Source organism: Nomascus leucogenys, chromosome 23, assembly GCF_006542625.1.
Source record: "Nomascus leucogenys isolate Asia chromosome 23, Asia_NLE_v1, whole genome shotgun sequence".
NCBI classification, from domain to species: domain Eukaryota; kingdom Metazoa; phylum Chordata; class Mammalia; order Primates; family Hylobatidae; genus Nomascus; species Nomascus leucogenys.
Window position 1 is genome coordinate 28,114,279 of NC_044403.1, and position 27,481 is coordinate 28,141,759.

At 40.0% G+C, this 27,481-nt stretch overlaps 1 protein-coding gene across 2 annotated transcripts in view; it reads left to right on the plus strand.

Moving 5' to 3' along the window:
• Positions 1 to 27,481, plus strand: part of C23H12orf4 (chromosome 23 C12orf4 homolog) — a 53,541-nt gene that overhangs the window by 17,809 nt on the left and 8,251 nt on the right. The window contains exons 5-11 of one of the 2 annotated variants that reach the window (XM_030804606.1): positions 785 to 884; positions 1,002 to 1,123; positions 7,492 to 7,598; positions 8,118 to 8,315; positions 9,172 to 9,300; positions 15,975 to 16,049; positions 21,004 to 21,206. In XM_030804606.1, coding sequence (XP_030660466.1) covers positions 785 to 884; positions 1,002 to 1,123; positions 7,492 to 7,598; positions 8,118 to 8,315; positions 9,172 to 9,300; positions 15,975 to 16,049; positions 21,004 to 21,206 — 934 coding nt within the window. The remainder of the gene's footprint in view (positions 1 to 784; positions 885 to 1,001; positions 1,124 to 7,491; positions 7,599 to 8,117; positions 8,316 to 9,171; positions 9,301 to 15,974; positions 16,050 to 21,003; positions 21,207 to 27,481) is intronic. The other variant, XM_030804607.1, reaches the window with a different exon arrangement.

Genomic DNA, 27,481 nt, shown 5'->3' on the forward strand with positions numbered 1-27,481 from the left:
TAGCATACATACAGAAAAGGCAACAAACTGTGGGTGTAAAGCTCAGTAAACTTTCACAAATTAAGCACGACCACATAACCATTGCGCAGATCAAGAAATAGAGTATTTCCAGCATTACAGAGTCCTCTTTCATGCCCTTCTAGTCCTTTACCCTTTCCCTCATAAATAACTATTATCTGTACTTCTAACACCATTGGTTAGTTTTTCCTATAGGAAAAACCCTTTTTAATTTTTACAGATTATTTCTTTGGATAAATGCAGAAGGTGTGACTAACATCTTCAGACTGTATTTTGTGTCCCTCTGTAAATTTTATGACAATAATAATTTGACTCAGGATCTAATTGTCTGCTTCCGGATATAATGTAAACTAACTTTCAGAGGTTGAAGTCACTTTAGTTCATATACAAATAGAAAATCCGTTTAAGCTGAAATTGCAGAGCCTCTTTGAGGAAATTTGCAGGTGAAAAGGGGTCCAGAGTTTTAAACATTAGCCATGGTAATTGAAAGGTAACTTAGATTTTGACTGCGTTCATCTGTGCAATAAATTTAGATGAAAATTTAGCTGCACAAATTATATTGGTATTATGTGACACTATCGTCATTATTGGCTAGTCTCCATTTCCAAGGATTCTAAGTACTTTCCAGTTATAATTATCATTCCTGGACACATTTCTGTAAAATAAATTTTTTATTTTCACTTTATGGAGATTGTTCGATGAATCTGAAGGATCATATACCTTGAAAGTTTGATGAATATCCTTGATTTGCTTATTTGTGTTTTAGACAAGGTATTGAAATGGAAAAAGTGATGCAGGAATTGGGAAAATCACTGACAGATCAAGATGTAAATTCACTGGCTGCTCAGCATTTTGAATCCCAGCAAGTAAGTGAAATACAGTGACTTTTAGGTATGCAGTTGCATTTTCTTTTGTTTTGTTTTGTTTGTTTGTTTGTTTGTTTTGTAAAAAAAATTAACCAGTTGGTATACTGTTTCTTTTAGGACCTAGAAAATAAATGGTCAAATGAATTAAAACAATCAACTGCCATCCAAAAACAAGAGTATCAAGAATGGGTAATAAAACTTCACCAAGACCTAAAAAACCCCAACAACAGCTCCCTTAGGTATTAACTATGTATTGTTCTTATTCATATAATAGTCCGTTGTTAGTAATGTTTATATTTACTGCAAAGTTAAACCTTTTAGCTGTATGTATTTTTAATTTGCTAGTGAAAGTTCAAGATAATGTTATGCTTCTTTTACCACCTTTTGCATTGTAGGCTTTATGTGGATTATTTGGGGGGCAATGGTTATTGGTTAGTTTGAAATAGAACTTCAGTTTTATGTTCTAGATACATACACCTAAATACTTAAATACTATCTTTATTTCTTTGGTTTCCACTCCATGCAGTAAACATTGGTTGAATGCCAAACATTCTCTAAGCAGAAAAACAACAACAAAAAAAACCTGCCTATATGGAGCTTATATTCTAGAAAGAGAGACTGATCTATAAATAAAATAATATTGTATAGAGTGGTATGTGCAGTAACAGAAGTATGTAGAAGGTACAGAAATAGCATGGAGGATTTCACATAAATTATAACTTGTGTGGCATCGCTTGGCCTAAATAAATTGTTTCACATATTCCCTTAGAGCTTGACCGTGCCTGTGTTATTTCCTGGCTATGTATCTGTTATGTTTGAGAATTAATTTTTTTCAAATCCTAAAGTATATTCAGTTGGAAATATACTGAGTACAGTATAATAATCCTATTTCCAGCATATGCCAGTGTATGCTATAAATGTTTTTAAATAGCATTTTATTTGTATAATGTCAGTCTCATGTCTTTTTTTTTTTCGTTGTATACCCAGTTCCTTGCCAAGTATTTAGCTCTTGACACTAGCACATAAGACATGCTCAGTAAAAATTTATGGGATGAATGGATGGACAGATGGATAGGTTGTTGTTAAAGTCTTTACCTGACGTCTGTATCATCTCTTATCTAAATATTACAGTTTTTCATTTGCCTTACTGTTTTCCCCAAACTGTTCATTGCAGCCTGCTATGAACCATTCTACATCCCTTGTTTTCCAACCAGCCTTTTAAAAATAACGATAGGAAAAAAAATCAGGGTGCATCATAGGTGAACCTTTCTATAAATAAACGTGTGTATGCCAAAATGTAAAATATATACTGTATATTGTAGTCAGAAACATTGAAAGCCACTGATTTAAGGAAGCTGTGAAAGCCCTTTGCTGTGAAAGTTATCCCTTTATGATCATGCTACTGCACTCCAGCCTGGGTAACAAGAGTGAGAAACTCTTAAAAAAAAAAAAAGTAATCCCTTACTTTGCTGCTAGAGTTTCAGAAATTCAATCTTTAGAATCAATTTCTTTTTTTTTTTTTAGGTTTTTTAAATTATACTTTAAGTTCTAGGGTACATGTGCACAACGTGCAGGTTTGTTAGATATGTATACATGCGTCATGTTGGTGTGCTGCACCCATTAACTTGTCATTTACATTAGGTGTATCTCCTAATGCTATCCCTCACCCCTCCCCCCACCCTATGACAGGCCCCGGTGTGTGATGTTCCCCACCCTGTGTCCAAGTGTTCTCATTGTTCAGTTCCCACCTGTGAATGAGAACATGCGGTGTTTGGTTTTTTGTCCTTGCGATAGTTTGCTGAGAATGATGGTTTCCAGCTTCATCCATGTCCCTACAAAGGACATGAACTCATCCTTTTTTATGGCTGCATAGTATTCCATGGTGTATGTGTGCCACATTTTCTTAATCCAGTCTATCATTGATGGACATTTGGGTTGGTTCCAAGTCTTTGCTATTGTGAATAGTGCCGCAGTGAACATACATGTGCATGTGTCTTTATAGCAGCATGATTTATAATCCTTTGGGTATATACCCAGTAATGGAATGGCTGGGTCAAATGATATTTCTAGTTCTAGATCCTTGAGGAATCGCCATACTGTCTTCCACAATGGTTGAACTAGTTTACAGTCCCAGCAACAGTGTAAAAGTAGAATCAATTTCATTGTGTAAATATTGGCCTGTAGCTGCTGCTGCTGCTTTTAAAAATCAAGTATTCCTAGGAAATAATGTTTTTATTGTGACTTTTTACTTTTCTTTTTGATAGATGTTTCTTTGGGCAGGAGAGGTCTGTTTTCAACACAACTATATATGGAACCCCTATATGAGATTGATAAAAGTGGTATTTTAAAATTTATTTTTGCTTTGTTATTCTTTAAAGTCAGGTCAGTTGAGGAATAAATTACATAAAGTTAAAATTATTCTGTTTTAGGTGTACAGTTTGATGAATTTTGACAAACTTAGTCATAAAATCATCACCACAATCAAAATACAGAATTTCCCTTTTTTGTAGTTTTATTTCATTGTAGTTTGATTTTTCTAGAATGTCACATAAATGGAATCAAACTGTATGTAGCAATTTGTATCTTGCTTCTTTCATGTGGCATAATGCTTTTGAGACTCATCTGAGTTGTTGTGTTTATCAGTGGTTCTTTTTATTACTCAGTAATATTCTATCATCCATTTGTTTATCCATTTATTCAGTGATGGACATGTTGGATATTTCCAGATTTTAGCAATTATAAAGCTGTTATAAACATTCATGAACAGGTCTTGTGTAGACATGTGTTTTAATTTCTCTTTCATAAATATGCAATCCCTCTCCCCTAGGAATGGGATTGCTTGGTCATATGGTAAGTGTACATTTAACTTCAGAAGAAATTGCCAGACTATTTTCCAAAGTAACTGTATAATTTTGCATTCCCACCACCAATGTATGAGGGTTCCAGATGTTCCATATCTTCATCAGCACTCAATATTGCTATTTAGACATTCTAGTAAGTTTTACAGTGATATCTCATAATTTTACTTTGCACTTCCCTGATACCTAATTATGTTAACATTTTTTCATGTGCTGGAAAAATGTGTCTTCTTATTGAGTTGTGAGAGTTCTTTATATATTCTGGATACAAGTCCATCATCAAATAATATATTTTACAAATATTTTCTCCCACTCCGTGGCTTGTCTTTTCATTTTCTTAATAGTGTCAGTCAGAGAGTGAAGTTTTTCATTTTAGTTAAGTGCAGTTTATCAGCTAAAGACTTTATTTCTTCAAAGTAGTTTTAGGTTCACAGCAAAACTGAGAGGAAAGTATTAAGATTTACCGCCTGACTCACAAATGCATAGTCTTCCCCATTATCAGCATCCCCCAGCAAGGTGGTACCTTTGTTATGATCAAGAACATATATTGACATCATAATCATTCAAAGTCCACAGTTTATATTAGGGCTCACTCTTGCCATTGTATATTCTGCCAGTTTAGACAAATATATAGTGACATGTATCTGCCATTATGGTACCATACAGAGTAGTTTTGTTACTCAAAAATCCTCTGTGCTCTGCCAATTTATCTATTTTTAAATGGTTTCTATCTTGTCTAAGATATCTTTGCCTAATGGAAGGTCACGAAGATTTTATCCTGTGTTTTTTCTTCTAGAAGTTTTATTGTTTTAGGTTTTACATATAGGTCATGATATATATTGTTTCACACAGATATATGTATATGACATATATCCACCAACCTATATATGCGTGTATGTTGGTCTATAGTTTGTTTGTTTGTTTGTTTTTCCTATAACATCTTCATTTGGTTTCAGTGTCAGGTTAATGGGGGCATTGTAAAATGAGCTGATCTGTGGTCATCAGTCTGATATCATGTTTTGATTTCTAGTATTTCCATTTGTTTTTGCTCTTTGCTAAAATTCCTTGTATGTTGTCTACCTTTCTACTAGGTCTTTTAACATGTTGGTTATAGTTTTTTGAAAGTCCCTTTCTTTTAGTCCCAATATCTGGATCCTTTCTAAATCTGTTTCTGTTGTTTGCTTTATCTCTTGACAGTGGGTTGGGTTTTTTTCTTGCTTTTCTGGTTGTCTCTTCTTCTTTTTTCTTCTCCTCGCCCGCCCCGAGACAGAGTCTTTCTCTGTCTCCCAGGCTGGAGTACAATGCCTACAATGCCGTGATCTTGGCTCATTGCAACCTCCACCTCCTGCGTTCAAGCAATTCTCCTGCCTCAGCCTCCTAAGTAGCTGGGATTACGGGCGTATGCCACCACACCTGGCTAATTCTTGTATTTTTAGTAGAGACAGTGTTTCACCATGTTGGCCAGGCTGGTCTTGAACTCCTGACCTCGCGATCCACCCACCTTGGCCTCCCAGAGTGCTGGGATTACAGGCATGAGCCACCGCACCCAGCCTATTTTTCTTCTTTTCTTTTTTTTAACTGAATACTGGATATTGTGGGTATTAGAAGAGACTGAGGTTAATAGTATTTATGTCCAGAAATGAACAATATTAATGTGAAGGTTGTACACATCTTATCAGCAGTTGAAGTCAGTTTGGTTTCCTTTTTTTTTCCCTTAGCATTAGACTTTATCTATTAGCTTATTTGTTTATTCACTGGGACAATGCTTGGAGAAATCTGAAAATGCATGGCAAGTTTGTTAGAGATCTTGCTTTCATATAATTTGTAGACTTTCTGGCTTTTTAAAAAACTTTATTTTTTTATTTCAGTAGGTTGTTGGGGAATAGGTGGTGTTTTGTTACACAAATACGTTCTTGAGTGGTGATTTCTGAGATTTTGGTGCATCCATCACCCGAGCAGTGTACACTATCCAATGTGTAGTCTTTTACCCCACTTTTATCCTAGTTTGGTTTCGTGTCTGTCAGTACTTTCAGTGTACCACCGGCTTCATTTTCTACTGGTGCTACTTTGTGCTTAGAATGGCACTTGGGGGTCCAGGAGGATTTTTCTCTGTCTCTCTGCTCCATCCCTTGCTTTCAGCAGTCTTCGCATGCCAGAGCTGCAGAGTGGAGTCTGTCTCCATACTTTTGCTCTGCCTCCCAGCAGTAGGCCTGTTACTTGTTACTTGAATCTAGGCTCATAGTTGGGGATCAGGAAGGTCACTTTGTTCAACTCTTCTCCATCTTTGTTGTCTTTGTCAGATCCCAGTTTGGTCAAGCCTCATGTATCTTGATTCTCAGCATTTTTGCCTATGCCCTTGAGAAGGCTCTCTTGTCTCCTGCCCTCAGTCTTTTCTGGAAATACCTGATGGAGGCCAATGGAAAAGAGTTTGCAAGTTCATGTGCCTGTGGCTCCGACCTATTCTAACTTGGTACGCTAGCCCACTTGGCCTTCAAGAATCTGTTAAAATTTTAGCTGCTTTCTTTTTACCCCCTTGTATGACAGCATCCCATTTCAGCTATGCTCTAACAAAGATGAAACTCCTTTATGTGTCCTGTCTGTCCTTGGAGGGATATGTCACGGTTTGGAATTCAGTTTACTAGGTTGCCTTATTATCACAGATCTCTGATGGACTCCAGAAAAGTATGATTTTGTAGATCAGCAGTCCTCTGAGCCTTTTTGGCTCCAAGGACCAGGTTCACAGAAGACAATTTTTTCCAGGAGAGGTGGAGAGGGTTTGGGGATGAAACTGTCCCACAAGGAGCACCCAACCTAGGTCGCGTGCATGCGCAGTTCACAATACAGTTCATGCTCCTATGAGAACCTAATGCTGCCACTGATCGGATGGGAGGTGGAGCTTAGGTGGTAATGCTCACTCGCCTGCTGCCACCTCCTGCTGTGCGGCCCGGTTCCTAACAGGCCAGTACCGGGAATTGGGGTCCCCTGTTGTAGATTATCTGGCTAGATTTAAATTTACCATATTTACTAATGAAGTCAGTCATGGAGTCTAATGGGGCTGTTGGGATTAGCCCCAAAAATTTAGTCAGGGAAATGGATGACTCGTACAGACTTGTATCATCTTCAGCATACCACTGTTTGAATTGAACAGTGGTATAGTTACTGCTCTTTTGTGGAAGTCTTTTCAGGAACTATAAAGAGGAGAGCAAAGAGAAAGGCAGTTTAGTGGGAGGAGAATGTTGGAGGTAAAAAACAAAACAAACAAGAAATGGTAAAAGTAAAGGGTGTGTATACATCAAAATGAACTTCATCTTTTTTATTATCTATTTTATTTGACTTTAAATTTTTATTGCTATCACTTCATCTATTTTCTAATTTTGCCTATGGCTAGCCCTGGTGTAGGATGTATTATATATTTTAAAATATAATGTGATTTTAAAGTAATAAGTTAATCGCTTCATTTAATCATTCTCTTAAGCTGCTAAAAGTGTTAAATGGCAATATATTAATTGACATTATAATGATTGAAAACAGTAATCTGCTTTATTTATTGTGAGGAAATGAAAGAACAAGTGGAAATTTTAGAACCTGTTGGTGCTTACTTGTCTTACTTGTCACCGTGGATTAAGGATGAGTTTAGGAAAAAATTAAGCAAGACTTTCAGCTGTTCAGTTTTCTCTCATTATAAAGCTTTCCTTTAAGAAAAGTTTTTGACAAACATAAAAGTATATCAATAATTTTATTACTTTTAGTGAGGAAATTAAAGTTCAGCCAAGTCAGTTCAGAGAATCTGTAGAAGCAATTGGAAGGATTTATGAGGAACAGAGAAAGTTAGAAGAAAGTTTTACCATTCACTTAGGTAAGTGTGTTCATTTTTTTGCAGTTATAATTTATTGTAACTTCTGAAACTATTTTTTAATTATTAGTTTTTTAAAATAATAGAGACAAGGTTTCGCTATGTTGCCCAGGCTGGTCTTGAACTCCTGGGCTCAAGCAGTCCACCCACCTTGGCCTCCCAAAGTGCTAGGATTACAGGCATGAGTCACCGTGCCTGGCCGCTGCAACTTTTTTTATATGCTGTAAGAGAAAAATCCCTAACATGTGAGTAGAGTGTACCTATAGTTATTTTTAATTCCAAATTATGTTTTACTTTAAGAAAGACTATATTTTGTTGGCTTTAAGTTTTGTATATTTATATAATGGTTTTTGCAGATAGATTAAATTGAAATAGTCATTAAAATGGGAAGTTGCAAGGCCCATTTTTAATTATTTTGTGGAACAGATTTATCTGGATTCTTGCCATAGAGATTTGCATCCTGTTATACTGGACTTTTTGTAGCTGCTTAAGTATCTTTCCTGGACTATTGCCTACCCCCAGGAGCCCAGTTGAAGACCATGCATAATTTGAGATTGCTGAGAGCAGATATGCTGGACTTCTGTAAGCATAAAAGAAATCATCGAAGTGGTGTGAAACTTCATCGGCTCCAAACAGCTCTGTCACTTTATTCTACGTCTCTCTGTGGCCTGGTTTTACTAGTAGATAATCGAATTAATTCATATAGTGGTATTAAAAGAGGTAAGTTAACATCATACACATTTATTTTGTTAAATTTCACCCTGTAACACCATTCTTACAAAGAAAGGAATTACGGGGAAAATGAAAAAAAATTTTAATCACCTTGACATTCAAGTAGACCAAACATACCCAGCCATAGTTATTTTATTTCAAACTGTAGCATTGATAGAGTGCTTCATGATATTTATTTTTCTTAAAATGCTATTATGTTATAAATAATGTTTTTATAGAATTCTCATTACAAGGTAAAACAAAAAGAGCAATCACATGTTTTCAGTTTAGAAGCAAATCCTGGCTTAGTGATTTTTAGCTCATCCATTTGTCTCTCTCTCTCTATATATATATATGTATTTTTTTTTTTTTAAATAATCTACCTCTTAAATTTGCTAGGTAAAATTCTAGCTTCCCTCTTAGTACAACTCACTTTTTACGATTATTTCTAAATTTGTAAATATATAAAATGTAGAATATATAAAATATATGAAATGTATACTTGTTTTTGAAAGAAGCTTAAATAGAATTTATTTCCCCTCATAAATGTAAGAACCTTCTTATATTTTGTAGCACCTTTTGGGGTGGATTATGATGAAAGTATTATTTAAAGAAGACCTGGAATTACATTAACAAAGAAATGTTAATATAATTCACTCTTTTGAGTGATCTAGAGGTTAAGTTTTTAATCAACACAAAATTGCTGTGCCTTAACTTAAGGCATAATTATCTAAAGGACAAGTATAAGAAATCTTATTAAGAAAAATAAGTATTATTTTCTGTTTCTAGTAAATCTCATTGTAAGTAAATACTAAATATTTGATAGTTTGCATTTAGAAGTTTGTAAATGTTTTGGGTTCCTTAGATTTTGCCACAGTTTGCCAAGAATGCACTGACTTCCATTTCCCCCGAATTGAAGAGCAATTAGAAGTTGTCCAACAGGTGGTACTTTATGCTAGAACCCAGCGCAGGAGTAAGTTGAAAGAATCACTTGGTGGGTAAAACTCACTTTTATTATATTCTGTCTGTAATCACTGTAATAGTATGTGGATCAATATTAAGATCATATAGAAAATTATATTGGTGGAAGATAGAAGGAAATTAAAAACAAAATTTAAGATTTTTTTAAAGTTTTTTTAATTTAAAAATAACATCAAAATGTATTTTTGGTTTTTTGGGTTTTTTTCCTTCAACTTTTACTTTAAATTCCAGGGTACATGTACAGGATGCACAGGTTTGTTACATAGGTAAATGTGTGCCATGGTGGTTTGCTGCACAGATCAACCCATCGCCTAGGTATTAAGCCCATTGTCTGTTAGCTATTCTTCCTGATGTTCTTCCCTTCTCCTAACAGGCCTGAGTGTGTGTTGTTCCCCACCATGCGTCTATGTGTTCTGATCATTCAGCTCCCATTTATAAGTGAGGGCATGTGGTGTTTGGTCTTCTGTTCCTGCATTAGTTTGCTGAGGATAATGGTTTCCAGCTCCATCCATGTCCCTGCAAAGGATATGATCTCATTCCCTTTTATACCATGTATTCCATGATGTCTATGTGCTACATTTTCTTTAGTCTATCATTGATGGGCATTCAGGTTGATTCCACATCTTTGCTGTTGTGAATAGTGCTGCGAGGAACATGTGTGTGCGTGTATCTTTATATAGAATGATTTCTATTCCTTTGGTTATATACCCAGATCTTCACAAGCTTGGACTCTGTGCCTAATTTTCTTTTTTAAGGGGATGATTTTCTTCAAGGTTCTGAGTGAAAACTCTTGTTAAATTTCAGTATTATAGTTACACTTGAAGTAGGCACTCAGTGGAAAGTTGGTGATATTTTGATCCAAGTTCTATATCTTTAAAGTGGATGTAATTATTACTACAGAGGGGATTGGAAACGTAGACTAAAAGGTAGCACAAAATACACACTTTTGTATGTTATATCTTTGACTGGCTTAAGTAGCATGAAGTCAGTTAAATGAATTATTTTTGTTTCTTTTAAAAAAAACACTACATCCTTGAATGACTGTTTTTTCTATATTTATCCATAACATAACATTCTTTCTATTTAGGAAATTTACAGGAAAAAAATTTTTAATTTATTGAGATGTATTTGACAATCAAAGATTGTATATATTTGAGGTATACAATTTGATGATTCAGTGTGCACAGATATTGTAAAATACTTCAAATGAATTAGCATATTTATTACCTCAGATAGTTATCACTTTTCTGTGTCCGTGGTGGGAACACTTAAGATCTGTCCTCTTAATGAATTTCAAGTACACACTAGAATATTGTTAAATATAATGACATTATCATACATTAGATTTCCAGAACTTAACCATCTGTGTGGCTGAAACTTTGTACCCCTTGACCAAAATCTCCCCATTTCCCCCCACCCCAGCCCTGGTAAGCACCTTCTACTCTATCAGTGTGAGTTCAGCTATTTTAGGTTCCATGTATAAATGAGATGATGTAATATTTGTTTTTCTGTGTCTGGCTTACTTCACTCAGCATCCTCCAGGGTGCTCACTGTCCTCCAGGTCCATCCATGTTGTTACAAATGGCAGGATTTTCTTGTTTAAGGCTGAATAATATTCCATTCTGTGTCTGTTTGTGTATGTGTGTACATTTAGGTGTGTTTTTAATATCTTGATTATTGCGACTAATGCCAAAATGAAGTCTTTAAGATACTAATTTCATTTCCTTTGGATATATACACCAAAGTGGAGTTGCTGGATCATAAGATAGTTCTGTTTTTTAATTTTTTAAGAAACCTCCATCCTGGAAATGGTTTTTAAAGCTATTGAAAAAGTTAGTGGCATCTTTCTTCAGAAGCTTTCTATCTACACATAGGAAGAGGATTAAGGGAAGGCAGGTAAAAGAAAAATTTCTGGCTCAAATCCCAGAGTAATTCAGCTGTTTTTTTTTTTGTTGTTGTTTTTTTTTTATACTTTAGGTTTTAGGGTACATGTGCACAATGTGCAGGTTTGTTACATACGTATCCATGTGCCATGTTGTTTTGCTGCACCCATTAACTCGTCATTTAGCATTAGGTATATCTCCTAATGCTGTCCCTCTCCCAACCCCCCACCCCACACAGTCCCTGGAGTGTGATGTTCCCCTTCCTGTGTCCATGAGTTCTCATTGTTCAATTCCCACCTATGAGTGAGAACATGTTGTGTTTGGCTTTTTCTCCTTGTGATAGTTTACTGAGAATGATGTTTTCCAGTTTCATCCATGTCCCTACAAAGGACATGAACTCATCATTTTTTATGGCTGCATAGTATTCCATGGTGTATATGTGCCACATTTTCTTGATCCAGTCTATCGTTGTTGGACATTTGGGTTGGTTCCAACTGTTTGCTATTGTGAATAGTGCCGCAGTAAACATACGTGTGCATGTGTCTTTATAGCAGCATGATTTATAGTCCTTTGGGTATATACCCAGTAATGGGATGGCTGGGTCAAATGGTATTTCTAGTTCTAGATCCCTGAGGAATCGCCACACTGACTTCCACAATGGTTGAACTAGTTTACAGTCCCACCAACAGTGTAAAAGTGTTCCTATTTCTCCACATCCTCTCCAGCACCTGTTGTTTCCTGACTTTTTAATGATGGCCATTCTAACTGGTGTGAGGTGGTATCTCATTGTGGTTTTGATTTGCATTTCTCTGATGGCCAGTGATGATGAGCATTTTTTCATGTGTTTTTTGGCTGCATAAATGTCTTCTTTTGAGAAGTGTCTGTTCATGTCCTTCACCCACTTTTTGATGGGGTTGTTTGTTTTTTTCTTGTAAATTTGTTTGAGTTCATTGTAGATTCTGGATATTAGCCCTTTGTCAGATGAGTAGGTTGCAAAAATTTTCTCCCATTCTGTAGATTGCCTGTTCACTCTGATGGTAGTTTCTTTTGCTGTGCAGAAGCTCTTTAGTTTAATTAGATCCTATTTGTCAATTTTGGCTTTTGTTGCCATTGCTTTTGATGTTTTAGACATGAAGTCCTTGCCCACACCTATGTCCTGAATGGTATTGCCTAGGTTTTCTTATAGGATTTTAATGGTTTTAGGTCTAACATTTAAGTCTTTAATCCATCCTGAGTTAATTTTTGTATAAGGTGTAAGGAAGGGATCCAGTTTCAGCTTTCTATATATGGCTAGCCAGTTGTTTTTTAATTGAAAAATGAAAGTTTAAAGTGGTTTCTTTGTAAATTAAATTGGTACCATAGGTTTGTTTAGTTAGGACCTGAATATTAGGGTAATAGTCTTTTCAAATATTTTTTAAGTTGTGTTTTCCTTATATTTCATATATCATAGATATAAAATCACAAACATCCTCTTGTCTGGCTTGAATGCATACACGAGTCTCACTGTCATCTAGGCTGGAATGCAGTGGTGCGATCTCAGTCCCTGCAACCTCTGCCTCCTGGGCTCAAGCAATTCTCCTGCCTCAGCCTCCTGAGTAGCTGGGATTACAGATGTGTACCACTGTGCCTGGCTAATTTTTGTATTTTTAATAGAGACAGGGTTTTGCCGTGTTGGCCAGGCTGGTCTCAAACTCCTGGCCTCCTGTGATCTGCCCACCTTGGCCTCCCAAAGTGGGCCTGGCAAGTATTTTATTATTTCTTATAAAAACCTGATATTGGTGCCCAGGAAAGAAAATGTGGTAAGCTTTAAAACTGGGGCTGTTTGCACCTTTAAATCTGTGTTTGGTACTTTGGAATGCTTTTTTCTTTCTTTCTTTTCTTTGTTTGCACCTGTTGTGTTTAAAGAAACCATCGTCGTATTTTAGGTGCATATATTTTCTGTTGTACAGTAGCAGAGAGATATTACATCTTTGCTTGGTATAAGGAAGACCTTTCTGAAGGGTCTTTGTTCCCATCTCCCATCTTCCTCTCTCCCAGAAATAGAATTCCTTCCTTTCTCTCGTAGCTAGAAGGTGGCTCTCCAGTCATAACTTGACTAGGGTTCACTGTAGTTTCTTTATCTATTCAATAAACTTTTAAAAAATGGTTTATATATTTGTAATCATTTTTTAAATAGGTAAAACATTCTGAAGATTCACAATTCAAACTGTATAAAAGAGCATACAGTGAAAGTGTCCCTAACTCTTTTCCCAGCCATCAGTTTCCCTCTTCAGAGGCAGCCAGTGCTATCTCACATGTACCTTCCAGACAGATGTTTATGATGTATAAGCAAGTGTATGTGTGTACTTATTTATTTTCCTTTTTTACATAAATGGCAGCTTTCTGCATAACACTATTCTGTACTCTGCCTTTTTCACTGAGTAATTTATCTTGGAGATCATTTCGTATCAGTCCATAAAGACCATCCTCATACTTTTATGCTGTTGCATAGTAGTCCGTTGCAGGATATCCTGTTATTAATCAGTCTCCTCCTAATACACATTTGATCTATTCCTTATGTTTTGTTATTATAGGTAGCAATGCCTACTAATTGTAAATAACCTTGCATATGAATAATTGTGCATGTTTGTGAGCAGTAAGCATATCTACAGAAGAGATTCCTAAAGATAAATTCCCGGGTTAAAGGACACATACATTTATAATTTTCCATAGCATTGGCAATTACTCTCTATAGTATTTCTACCAGTTTATATTCCCACTAAAGGCAGTTGAGGCTTTGCTGTGGCAATATGTGTTATATATAACAGAGCCAGCTGAGTATTAGAAAATCCCTATAGAGGTATATCCTAACAAAACCTTTCAGAAAATCTCAGTATACCCTCTTATTCTTCTACCAATTGTTATTTTATCAACCCTCGCAAAAAGAACTCATATCCGTATTACGTAAAAATAACTTCCTTCTTCTCATACAAACTAGCAGTGATGTGATCAGAAACATTTTAACATTATTCTTAGTAGTGACTAAAAGCATGAAGATTGAGATCATGACAGGTGTGGAAGGAGGAGGAGGATTCTAAGTATATTTATGAGAGAAAGTGTGCAGACAATGACAGGAAGTTTTTAAACCACATACGGCTAAGGCAGTGCATGTATATCATGATTTTATTTTGTTCTTGTTCAAGCAACTACTTTGTGGTTTCAGTGAGTCAGTGATGCAAGTAGGTTTATAAAAGACTTTCTTAAAGAAAGCTGCATGTTGTTATAGAAGAACTTTGTGAAAATACCTTCTCCATCTTTTTCTTTGCACACCTACATGTGTGTTCTGCACGTTTACATCCTGATATGCAATTACTTGTTCTAAGACGTTCCATTATTTGTCTTACTATGGTTGTTATACTAACATCTTCATATTTCTGTGGTCCATGATAAAAAGCCAGAAATGTTTATGTACATTTTATATACATTTAAAAAAAATAAAACTAGCCATCTTCTTACTATTACTAAACAAGGTATTGCCATGAAAACATGGAAAGGGAAATGGACTATGAACTGTTCTCTCTTGTTTACTTAACAGAGATTCTATTGGTTCATACTCCATGTGAACAAGATTAGAGTCCTTCTTTATTGTTCCTTATAATCTATGCTATGATTAGACATCTATTCAAAGCCTATCAAATCACATGGCTCTATATTAGAAACAATATTTCATTACATATGGATTCTAGCATCAGAGCCTTCTATCTCTCTGACTCTTGATTTATAAAATATGTGCATTTACAAAGTACAGTGTTATAAATCAATTTATCAAAGTCGCTGGATAAAAATATTGTTACTTTTATTCAGATATCTTTTAAAACTATAATATTTTGATATTTGCTGTTTACTTGTTTGAAGGTCTGTTTTCATGTGATTTTCTGATGCTAAAGGCCATTCCAAAATAGTTTTTAATTGGAATAAATATGCAATCTCTTAAAGATAGCTACTTTGAAGACTAATATTCAGTTTGCATTTGTGAGTTCTGTTGGAATTCTTATAAACTTTACATGTCTCTTTTATTAAGATATATATGTAAAATAATTTGCATTCAGTCTTTATAATGTATGTTCAATCATAATGTTTATTTTACCAACATTTATTCTTCTAAGAAATAGCATGCCTTCAAAAAAGAAGAAAAACTGTTAAATATCTGAAAAAAAAAAGTTTCATTTGAAACAGTTTCACCTATCTGTTATAATTGTATATAGCGTCAGGTAAGAAATAAATTTTAGGAATGGGGTGAATATACAGTGATTCCTGGTCCCACTAGCCGTTTATTTGTAGCCCTGAACAAGTTAATATCAACAACAGTGACTCAGATTCTAAAAATAAAGATGGACACACCACAACTACCTAATGAAGTTATTTTATATGTGGTTAACTTGGTGCCCTGAACCTCCCAGATGAAAAATAGGATACTGGCATGTCTAATATGGGTAATACCATAGGACTTTTAATCTGAGTATGTGAATTAAAGACCTGGCTCCACTACTTATCTGTGCATGCTTGGTTAAGTTAGTTAACCCATCTAAGCCTCTGTCTCCTCATACATAAAATGGACATAGTAGTAGGACTTACCTCCCAGGGCTGTGGTTATAGAGGTTTTGTAAGAATTAAATGACATCATCCATGTAAAGCATGTAGCAGAATGCCTGGCACATAGATGCCCTTAGTGAATTCTTGCTGTTGTGATTCTTTTGGGAGTGGTCATAGTAACATATTCTCATATGTTGTTATGTTCTTTCATATTGCATTGTCTTATGAATAGATTCTGGAAACCAAAATGGAGGAAATGATGATAAGACTAAGAATGCTGAGAGGAACTATTTAAATGTTTTACCTGGTAAGTATTTCTTTTTATTTTAAGTTACTGTTTTCTTATACCAAAAGATGTTTTATAATGCACACCATAGGAATTTGTTTTAAATCTATGACTTTAGTATATGTCATTATATCACTTTGAAACAACACTTTATACCTCTATAATACACTTTCACAGATGTTTTCCAATGTTAAACTTAATTATTTTGTTGGTCTGTTTGTTTTGAGATGAAGCCTTGTTCTGTTGCCCAGGCTGGGACACAGTTGCGATCTCAGTTCACTGCAACCTCTGCCACCTGGGTTCAAGCGATTCTCCTGCCTCAGCCTCCTGAGTAGCTGGGACTACAGGCCCACGCCACCACACCTGGCTACTTTTTTTGTATTTTTTGTAGAGATGGTGTTTCACCATGTTGGCCGGGCTGGTCTTGAACTCCTGACCTCAAGTGATCCACCTGCTTCAGCCTCCCAAAGTGCTGGGATTACAAGCGTGAGCCACCATGCCTGGCCTAAACATTATCAATATTATACTAGTACTCACTTTTTTCTAGATCCATAAAAGAAAAATTGCTCAAGAAGTTGCGTTGCATAAGTTTTATCATTGTTTGCTATCGCAAGTTTTCTCTTATACATTATTTCTTAGTTTCTTAAGAAATAAACCAAAAAAGTTTTACTCTGAAATATAAACTATACACTTCTCAGCCTTATAGCTAAAATCAAGTGATATATGAACAATAGTACACAAAGATATAAACAATTGAACTTAAATATAAAGAAAATGGATCATCTCATTTATTTTATTTTCATTTCCCCTTACATTTTTCTGCTTTCCATTTTTTTCTTTATTATTCTTGAATATGTTGTTTAACAACTGAAAGTTCAGTCTCTCAATCCTCTTTCTGATTGAATTCACTCTGATGACCCTTAGTGTTTGTATCACAGAGCATAACAAGGACAAATTTTTACACTTTATAAAATTTTTTAACTAAGTGGTACATTTTGCAGTTTCAGAAATAGCCATCTCTTGATGGTTTTTTGTTCTCCTTTAAGGTATTTTCTCACATTTTCTTCCCCAGATCTTTGACGTGTAGATCACGTTAACCTACACACTAAACCACTGTCACTCAGTTGGAACACATTACATTTAATCTAAATGTAACAAATAGTATACCCATTTCTGGTATTCATCTTGTCAGGCCCCGTCCGTTAGCCTGTGGTCATCAGCCTCGAAATTTCCTCCCACCTTCAGTTATCCCACCTTAGTGGATAATGTTAGAATCACCACATGCCGTTTCCTCCACTGTGTGGAACAGGAAACCATCTTCCTCTTCATCTAAAAATACCTTCAATGAAGGATCTGTTGTATTTCTCTTCATGGATCCACAATTTAAATCATCCATATTTGGTGGCTTTCTTAAAATTTGCCAATCTTATTACTACTCTGAAAGAACCAATGTCTGTTTTTTTTTTTTTTTTTTTTTTAAACATAACTCTTTGTTGCTATATGTATTTCCTTAGTCTTTTTTGGAAAAAGCCTATAGGTTGTTTAACAACTGGAAGTTCAGTCTCTCAATCCTGTTTCTGATTGAATTCACTCTGATGACCCTTAGTAGTGTTTGTATCACAGAACATAACAAGGACTCTTATTTGTATACTTTATCTCTGTATTACAACCAAATCAGGAGGATATATCATAAGTCTGAGTTAGAAAAGGAATATTAAAGTATTCGGTTAGAGATAATAGCATCTTAATTTCCATTTAGTTAAAGTATACCTACACAACCAGGATGTTTACAGGAGATGAGAAAAATCTAAATCAAAAATTAATTTTTAAATTGCAAAGAAAAACAGTTTTATTTATATACTTGTAAGCCAGTCGTAGTTTACTTAATAATGATTAAGTATTTACAGTTTATGTCATCTAATTCTCATAATAACCTTGTAAGGAAAGCAGTCAGCATTATTTTTCCCATCTCTTACACTGAGTAACAGAGGATCAATAAGTTGAATTGATTTACCCAAGATCACTCAGCCAACGTGCTAGAAATCAAATCTTAACACCCAATCTAGTCCTTTTTCTATTATATTAATTTGATTACTACTGCCAGCCCCATGGCCCCCATTTTATTAATGGGTAAAATTAGGCCAAGAAACAAGTCATTTAAGGTCAAAGAAAGCAGTGCCAATTTGGGGACTAGGGGCACCTAACTTGTTCACTAAGTCATCCTGCTACACTCCTGGATCATGGCCCATATCTCAAGCTATGACTTCTATCATCTGAATTATCAGTAGCAGTTTAGAAGGTAATACACTTCACTGGGCCCGAAGGATATTGTCTTATCGTATAGTCCACTGAGTTTCTGATAAGCAGTCTGTGTCTTTTGTTGCCTTCCTAGAAAATTATAACTAAACTATTCCTCACCAATTTTCTTTCTTACTTTCACTTTATCCAGTTTATTGTGATATATCTGTTGCTGTCCTTTCTTTAATTTCCTTCTCTGTTTATCTAATTCCTTTATCTTGTTCAAGTTAAAATAAAAAATAAAAAGACCTTTGCCTGGGACCTGTCAGAGGCATCTGTGGATACAGCTGATGCACACTGGCAACTAGAAATGTTAACCATAGGGATAAAGTATATTAAGTATTTTAAGTATACTGTATGTTTATAAGTAGATCCTAAGATAATGGCGTTGCTGCAAGGGTGAGCAGAATTTGTGAGGGCAAAGGTTAAGAGTGGAAGAGTAGAGATACGCAGACCTTTCCTGGAAGGACTTATCAGAATTTCCAGTGAGGTGTATGTATTGGTAAGAACATATCTTTTCTATGTTTTCTATTTTATTTCTTTATATTAATAGGAACTACAGAAAATACAAGCTGATGAGATTTTTCTTGGCTTGTAGAGCTACACAAAAAAAGAGTGATGGTAGGAAGCATGGATTTTAATGTTTGAGAAAGACTGCTCCAGCATTCAGCCTAAAATACTCATTCATTCAACAAATATTTATTGAGTACCTTCTGTGTGCCAGGTGCTGTTCTACTTGCTAAAGATAGAACATTTAACAAGATAAAATCCCTATAATTATGGCATGTACACAGTGGTCTCTTTAACATAATATGTACATAAAAGAATTTCAGTGCCAGGAAGAAAATAAAACTGAGTAAGGTGAAAGAGTAAAGGGTGGAGGAGACCACTAGTAGATAGGATAGTCAAGGAAGACCTTTCTGAGGAGGTGACTTTTGATCTGAGATGTGATTGATGAAAAGAAGTCAGCCCTGTGAGAATCTTGGAGAAAAGTCCTCCAGGCAGCAGCCCTGAATTGGGAACAAGCTCTGCATGTTTGAAGAACTAAACAAAAGCATGTGTAACTGGAGTGAGGAAAGAGTGAGACAAGATGATGTTGGAGAGAGACGCAGGGTCCAAGTCATCTTGGCCTTCTAGACTAGTGGTCCCCAACCATTTTGGCACCAGCATCAGGGACCAGTTTCATGGAAGACAGTTTTTCCACAGACCAGGGGTTGGGGAGGTTTGAGGATGATTGAAGTGCATTACATTTATTGTGTACTTTATTTCTATTATTATTACATTGCAATATTTAATGAAATAATTACACAAGTCACTGTAATGTAGAATCAGTGGGAGCCCTGAGCTTGTTTTCCTGCAACTGGATGATCCCATCTAGGGGTGATGGGAGACAGTGACAGATCATCAGGCATTAGAATCTCATAAGGAGCATGCAACCTAGATCCCTCGCATGCGCAGTTCACAATAGGGTTTGTGCTTCTGTGAGAATCTAATGCTGCCACTGATCTGACAGGAGGCAGAACTCAGGCAGTAATGTGAGCAGTGAGGAGCGGCTGTAAATACATACGAAGCTTCACTCGCTGGCCGCTCACCTCCCGCTATGCAACCCGGTTCCTAACAGGTGATGGACGGTGTCAGTCCATGGGGGGCCCTTGTTCTAGACCACAATAAAGAGTATGGATTTTAAGTAGGGGAGAGATATAATATGATATATATTTAAGTCATAGCTGCATGAAGAGTTAGTTTGTAGGTGGACAAGTAGGGAGTAAGGAGATCAATTAAGACAATGTTACAAAAACCTAGGTGAGAAATTACAGTAGCATGAACTGGGGTAACACCAATGAAAGTGGAATACTCAGATGTGGGCTGTTCTGGAGATAGAACTGAAAATAACTGGTGGTAGATTGGATTGTGGATGGGGTGATAGGCATTGAGGGAAAGCAAAGGAATTAAGGACACCTATCTTTGTGTCCTGGGCAACTAACTGGACAGATTGGTCTCATAAGTTGAGATGAGGAAGAGCAGATTTAGGGCATGGAACAAACAGGTAACCTTTTTTACGTGTTAAATTTGACATTTTAGGCCGGGTGCGGTGGCCCACTCCTGTAATCCCAATGTGGGCCGAGGTGGGCGGATCAGGAGGTCAGGAGATGGAGACCATCCTAGCCAACATGGTGAAACCCCATCTCTACTAAAAATACAAAAATTAGCTGGGCGTGATGGCACATGCCTGTAATCCCAGCTACTCGAGAGGCTGAGGCAGGAGAATTGCTTGAACCAGGGAGTCAGAGGTTGCAGTGAGCCAAGACTGTGCCACTGCATTCCAGCTTGGTGACAGAGTAAGATTCCAGCTCAAAATTAATTAATTAATTAATTTGACATCTTAGGCATTTACATCAAAATAAAGATGAGTACTCATTTGATTTATTTACTGCTTGGTGGTCACTTCATACCAATTTATGAACCTATTGCATAATTGGCTCTTGTCTCTTATTTTCATTAGCTTCTCTCTGAGAATTAAAGAGCAGTAATCACAGTTGCTTCCTGAATCCGGTAAATGTTCGTGATACACCCCTACTAGTTCAACACATTGATTGCCCATTACACTTATTTATAAAGCCCATTGATGAATGTGACTTAGGCATTTGATAATCATGATTGTATTTCTTGTTCACAGGGGAATTTTATATTACACGGCATTCTAACCTCTCAGAAATCCATGTTGCTTTCCATCTTTGTGTGGATGACCATGTGAAATCGGGAAACATCACTGCTCGTGATCCTGCCATTATGGGACTCCGAAATATACTCAAAGTTTGCTGTACCCATGACATCACAACAATAAGCATTCCTCTCTTGCTGGTACATGATATGTCAGAGGTAAGCAGATAGAAAAATCCTGTAATTTTATGATTTACATAATCATAATATTGATTTAACCCCCAATATTGTATAATCACTTTACATTTTTTTAAACTAATGGATTTTTGCATCTCCTATCTGGTTAGTAGAATTGAGTGAAATATAATACAAAATGGTGAATAATCCTTAACCATTTATGTTCAGAGAGCTATAGCATTGTCCTATAGTAAATAAACTAGAAAATCAAAATAATATTTAGCTTTGGCAAAGGCAATGTGCCCCTACACCTCTTTCTCCTCCTTTTTTTCCTCCTCTTCCCTGTCTTCCTTCTCCCCTTCCCCCTCTTCTTACCCCTCTTTCTTCTTTTTGGCTTAAGTAGCATTAGATTTACATACACATATATTTGGCTTAGGTTGCCATGAAAATTAGTCTGCATTTTCTGAGTTTGCATTAATAGGTAATGGAAAGAGATGCTAGATGACAGGAAGAAGCCAGCCTTAGTTTAACATTTTTCTCAAGGGCTCTTTTTAGATAATACAGTTCTGCAATTAAGATGTAGCATAATCATTCTTCCATTTTGTTACGTATTATAATTTAACAGTCTCTTTCCATGACTGGTTTTCCTCTTTCTTCCTTTACCCACATAGAAACTGGTTAGAAGGCATACATTGTAGAAATAATAAATAGACTAAAATTCAACTTTACATAGTCTGGAGAAACAAATGAGCCTCAAACCAAACAGGTCCAGACAAGTCATAGGAGAGCCAGTGCTTAACTTGGTGATGAAGGACTCCTATCAACAGCTCTGTGCCTGCTTATTTTGAGGAGGCATTTTTTAAAAAGCAAAATTGGCACCTGTAGTCCCAGCTACTCCCAGGACTGAGGCAGGAACATTGTTTTAGCCCAGAGTTCAAGACCAGCCTGAGCAACATGGTGAAACTGTATCTCTTAAAAAAATCACTGACTGGGTAGCGGAGATTGTGATTGTCAGGAAGGAAGTTTGATTATAAATAGTTATTTACCAAAAGAAAAATTCTGTATTGTAAAGGACAGTGTAAAATATTTTATGTTTTACTTTTTAGACTAAGTCCCCACTTAGATTCATTATATTACAGGGGCCTCATTTTAAATTTCATATCCTGTATAACAGCGGTCCCAAACCGCCAGGCCAAGAACCTGCCACACAGCAGGAGGTGAGCATCGAAGGGCAAGCGTTACTGCCTGAGCTCTGCCTCCTGTCAGATCAGAAGCCTCATGAGATTGTCATAGGAGCGTGAACCCTATTGTGAACTGCATGTGCGAGGGAGCTAGGTTGCGTGCTCCTTGTGAGAATCTAATGCCTGATGATCTGAGGTGGAACAGTTTCATCCTGAAACCATCCCTGCTATCCCCACCCTCACCCCTAACTCCAGTCTGTGGAAAAATTGTCTTCCATGAAACTGGTTCCTGGTGCCATTTGGGGCCTGTTGCTATATAAACACACAAAAAATAATTCTTGTCCTTCCGAGACAGGGTGACTTTCAGTGATTTCCCATTTATAATCTATGCTGGTATGTTTTTACCAGGCACGTTGTTGTTTTGATTTGGAGTATCCTGGCACTATCCTATGAAAGCTTCATCAGACTTACTAATTTCTCATTGCATTCACTTCTGTAGCCTCAGTCATACCTAATATGGTATCAAGAGAGATGGACAAACATTTTTTTTCCCTACTGTAGCTTTATGAAGTTTTAGTTCCATCAGGAATTTTTAGCTATTGTTAAATCATCATCACTAATTAGTCTATCTATAAAAGGGTCTTTGGGGAGTAACAAAGTTTATGATGAATTCCTACCACAAGAAATTCATCCAAACATTCCTGCAGCTGGACTCCTGGTTAGCCAGTTTATAAAAATGGTTATATGTAGGTGGGAAACAACCTCAAAAACAGTGTTTCCAGAAGTCACTAAGTTCAGATTTACTTCCAGACATCTGATGCTACTAGCATTCCCTCTCCCGCAATGTCGCAAAAGTTACATGTTTTAAATTGGGAAGGCCAGCTGCAGAACATTAAGTTTGTTTCCAAAGTGTCCAATTTAATTCACAAAAGTATATTGAGCTATGATTCTCCCATTTGTCGTATTTAAACATCCATTCAGGTCAAGAAGTTTATAAACTCAGACAACACTACACAGGATATAGAGGTAATACTGTTTTAGCTTTGGTGCAAGGATCCCAAAGCATTTTCAGGTGTCATTTTCCTCTTCTAACAGAATTGTTAGACACTCAGTTACCATGTTTTAGTGTGTGCAAGAAAATGAAGATGACTGAAACAGCCCATGTCCTATGTCAGATAAAAGCTATAGAAATTAATTGCAGTTTAAAAAGAATAAAGGAAAAATAACCTATCATCAGCAAGAAGAAAGACATGTCAGTTTTATCCCAATAGATCTTTGTGATCTGAAGATACTGCCTTATTGGAGTCAGTCTTATGGAATGAGGAGCTGCAAGCCAAGAGTACTGAATTCTCAACCTCATTTTATTTTTGCTGTTAACTTGTTGAATAATTTGGGGCTTACCAACTTATTTGGTTTTGTAACTGTTGGTTACTAATGAAGATTTTGTTGGGTTTTTTTTATTTTTTTGCACATAAAACATTTTCTAAAAATACATACAAACAAAAAGATGAATATCAAACATATTAGGAAAGTTGCACATGGGAAGACGGGGAATAGAAATGGGGGGTGGGAATTAAAGCAAATGAGAGAGGGACTTTGTATGGATCAATGATAATAACTCAATCCTCTATTTGACAAGGAGAAGGAAGAGAAAGAAAAAGAGTGGGATAAAGGATCAGAAAGGGAGGAAAATAGAAAAAATTAGAGTATGACTCCAGGGTAGACCTGTTTTGTTGTCGCTGGTTTGGTTGGTTTGTCTGTTGTATTTTTCATATGTTTCGCCATGTTGACCAGGCTGTTCTCAACTCCTAGCCTCAAGTGATCAACCCGCCTCGGCCTCCCAGAGTGCTGGGACTACAGGCGTGAGCCACCACGTCCAGCCCCCACATTGCTTCTGGCCTCCGTGGTAGACCTCCGAGATGGGGCAGCCGGGCAGAGGCGCTCCTCACTTCTTCCCAGACGGGGCGGCTGGGCACAGGCGCTCCTCACTTCCCAGAAGGGGTGGCCGGGCACAGGCACTCTTCACTTCTTCCCAGACAATGGGCGGCTGTGCACAGGCGCTCCTCACTTCTTTCCAGACGGGGCATCCGGGAAGAGGCGCTCCTCACTTCTTCCCAGACGGGGCGGCCGGGCAGAGGCGCTTCTCACTTCCCAGACGGGGCGGCGGCCGGACAGAGGAGCTCCTCACTTCCCGGAAGCAGCGGCCAGGCACAGGCGCTCCTCACTTTTTCCTAGACGGGGCGGCCGGGCACAGGCGCTCCTCACTTCCTCCCAGACGGGGCGGCCTGGCACAGGCACTCCTCACTTCCCGGAAGGGGTGGCCGGGCACAGGCGCTCCTCACTTCTTCCCAGACGGGGCGGCTGGGCAGAGGCGCTCCTCACTTCTTCACAGAAGGGGCGGCTGGGCAGAGGCGCTCACTTCCTAGACGGGGTGGTGGCAGAGCAGAGGAGCTCCTCAATTCCCGGAAGGGGCGGCCGGGCAGAGGCTCTCCTCACTTCCCAGATGGGGCGGCGGCCGGACAGAGGAGCTCCTCACTTCCCGGAAGCAGCGGCCAGGCACAGGCGCTCCTCACTTTTTCCTAGACGGGGCAGCCAGGCAGAGGCGCTCCTCACTTCCCAGACGGGGTGGCCGGGCAGAGGCGCTCCTCACTTCCCAGACAATGGGCAGCCGGGCAGAGGCGCTCCTCACTTCTTCCCAGACGGGGCGGCCGGGCAGAGGCGCTCACATCCCCAGACGGGGCGGCTGGGCAGAGGCGCTGCTCACTTCCTAGACGGGGTGGTGGCCGAGCAGAGGTACTCCTCACTTCCCAGACGGGGCGGCCGGGCAGAGGCGCTCCTCACTTCTTCCTAGACAGGGCAGCCGGGCAGACGCGCTTGTCACTTCTTCCCAGACGGGGTGGCGGGGCAGAGGCACTCCTCACTTCCCAGATGGGGTGGCCGGGCAGAGGCGCTCCTCACTTCCCAGACGGGGCGGCCGGGCAGAGGCGCTCCTCACTTCCCAGACGGGGCGGCCGGGCAGAGGTGCTCCTCACTTCTTCCTAGACAGGGCGGCCGCGCTCGTCACTTCTTCCCAGACGGGGCGGCCAGGCAGAGGCGCTGCTCGCTTCCCAGATGGGGTGGCCGGGTAGAGGGACTCCTCACATCCCAGACGGGGCAGAGGCGCTGCTCGCTTCCCAGATGGGGTGGCCGGGTAGAGGCACTCCTCACATCCCAGACGGGGCGGCCAGGCAGAGGCGCTGCTCGCTTCCCAGATGGGGTGGCCAGGTAGAGGCGCTCCTCACATCCCAGACGGGGCGGCCGGGCAGAGGTGCTCCTCACTTCTTCCCAGACAGGGCGGCCGGGCACAGGCGCTCACTTCCCAGACGGGGCGGCTGGGCAGAGGCGCTGCTCACTTCCTAGACAGGGTGGTGGCCGAGTAGAGGAGCTCCTCACTTCCCAGAAGGGGCGGCTGGGCAGAGACGCTCCTCACTTCCCAGACGGGGCAGCCGGGCAGAGGCGCTCCTCACTTCTTCCCAGAAGGGGCAGCCGGGCAGAGGCGCTCCTCACTTCTTCCTAGACGGGGCAGCCGGGCAGAGGCGCTCCTCACTTCTTCCCAGAAGGGGCAGCCAGGCAGAGGCGCTCCTCACTTTCTCCTAGATGGGGCGGCCGGGCAGAGGTGCTCACTTCCCAGATGGGGCAGCCGGGCAGAGGCACTCCTCACTTCTTCCCAGACGGGGTGGCCGGGAAGAGGCGCTCCTCACTTCCCAGACGGGGCGGCCGGGCAGAGGCGCTCACTTCCCAGACGGGGCGGCTGGGCAGAGGCGCTGCTCACTTCCTAGACAGGGTGGTGGCCGAGTAGAGGAGCTCCTCACTTCCCGGAAGGGGCGGCTGGGCAGAGGCGCTGCTCACTTCCTAGACGGGGTGGTGGCCAAGCAGAGGAGCTCCTCACTTCCCAGACGGGGCGGCCGGGCAGAGGCACTCCTCACTTCCCAGAAGGGGCAGCTGGGCAGAGGCGCTCCTCACTTCTTCCTAGACGGGGTGGCCGGGCACAGGCGCTCGTCACTTCTTCCCAGACAGGGCGGCCCGGCAGAGGTGCTCACTTTCCAGACGGGGCGGCTGGGCAGAGGCGCTGCTCACTTCCTAGATGGGGTGGTGGCCGAGCAGAGGAGATCCTCACTTCCCAGACAGGGCAGCTGGGCAGAGGTGCCCCTTTTTCCTAGACGGGGCAGCCGGGCAGAGGCGCCCCTTTTTCCTAGACGGGGCAGCCAGGCAGAGGCGCTCACTTCCCAGACGGGGCGGCCGGGCAGAGGCGCTCCTCACTTCCCAGACGGGGCAGCCGGGAAGAGGGGCTCCTCACTTCCCAGATGGGGCCGCCGGGCAGAGGCGCTCCTCACTTCTTCCTAGACGGGGTGGCGGCCAGGCAGAGGTGCTCCTCACATCTTCCCAGACGGGGTGGCTGGGCAGAGGCGCTCCTCACTTCTTCCCAGACGGGGCGGCCGGGCAGAGGCGCTCCTCACTTCTTCCTAGACGGGATGGCCAGGCACAGGCGCTCGTCACTTCTTCCCAGACGGGGCGGCCGGGCAGAGGCGCTCACTTCCCAGATGGGGCAGCTGGGCAGAGGCACTGCTCACTTCCTAGACGGGGTGGTGGCCGGGCAGAGGCGCTCCTCACTGTTTCCTAGACGGGGCAGCTGGGCAGAGGCGCTCCTCACTTTTTCCTAGACGGGGCGGCCGGGCACAGGCGCTGCTCACTTCCTAGACGGGGTGGTGGCCAAGCAGAGGAGCTCCTCACTTCCTGGAAGGGGCGGCCGGGCAGAGGCACTCCTCACTTCTTCCCAGAAGGGGCAGCTGGGCAGAGGTGCTCCTCACTTCTTCCTAGACGGGGTGGCCGGGCAGAGGTGCTCGTCACTTCTTCCCAGACGGGGCGGCCGGGCAGAGGCGCTCCTCACTTCCCAGACAGGGTGGCCGGGCAGAGGCGCTCCTCACTTCTTCCCAGACGGGGTGGCCGGGCAGAGGCGCTCCTCACTTCTTCCTAGACAGGGCAGCCAGGCAGAGGCACTCCTCACTTCCTGGAAGGGGTGGCCGGGCAGAAGCACTCCTCACTTCTTCCCAGACGGGGCGGCCGGGCAGAGGCGCTCCTCACTTCTTCCCAGACGGG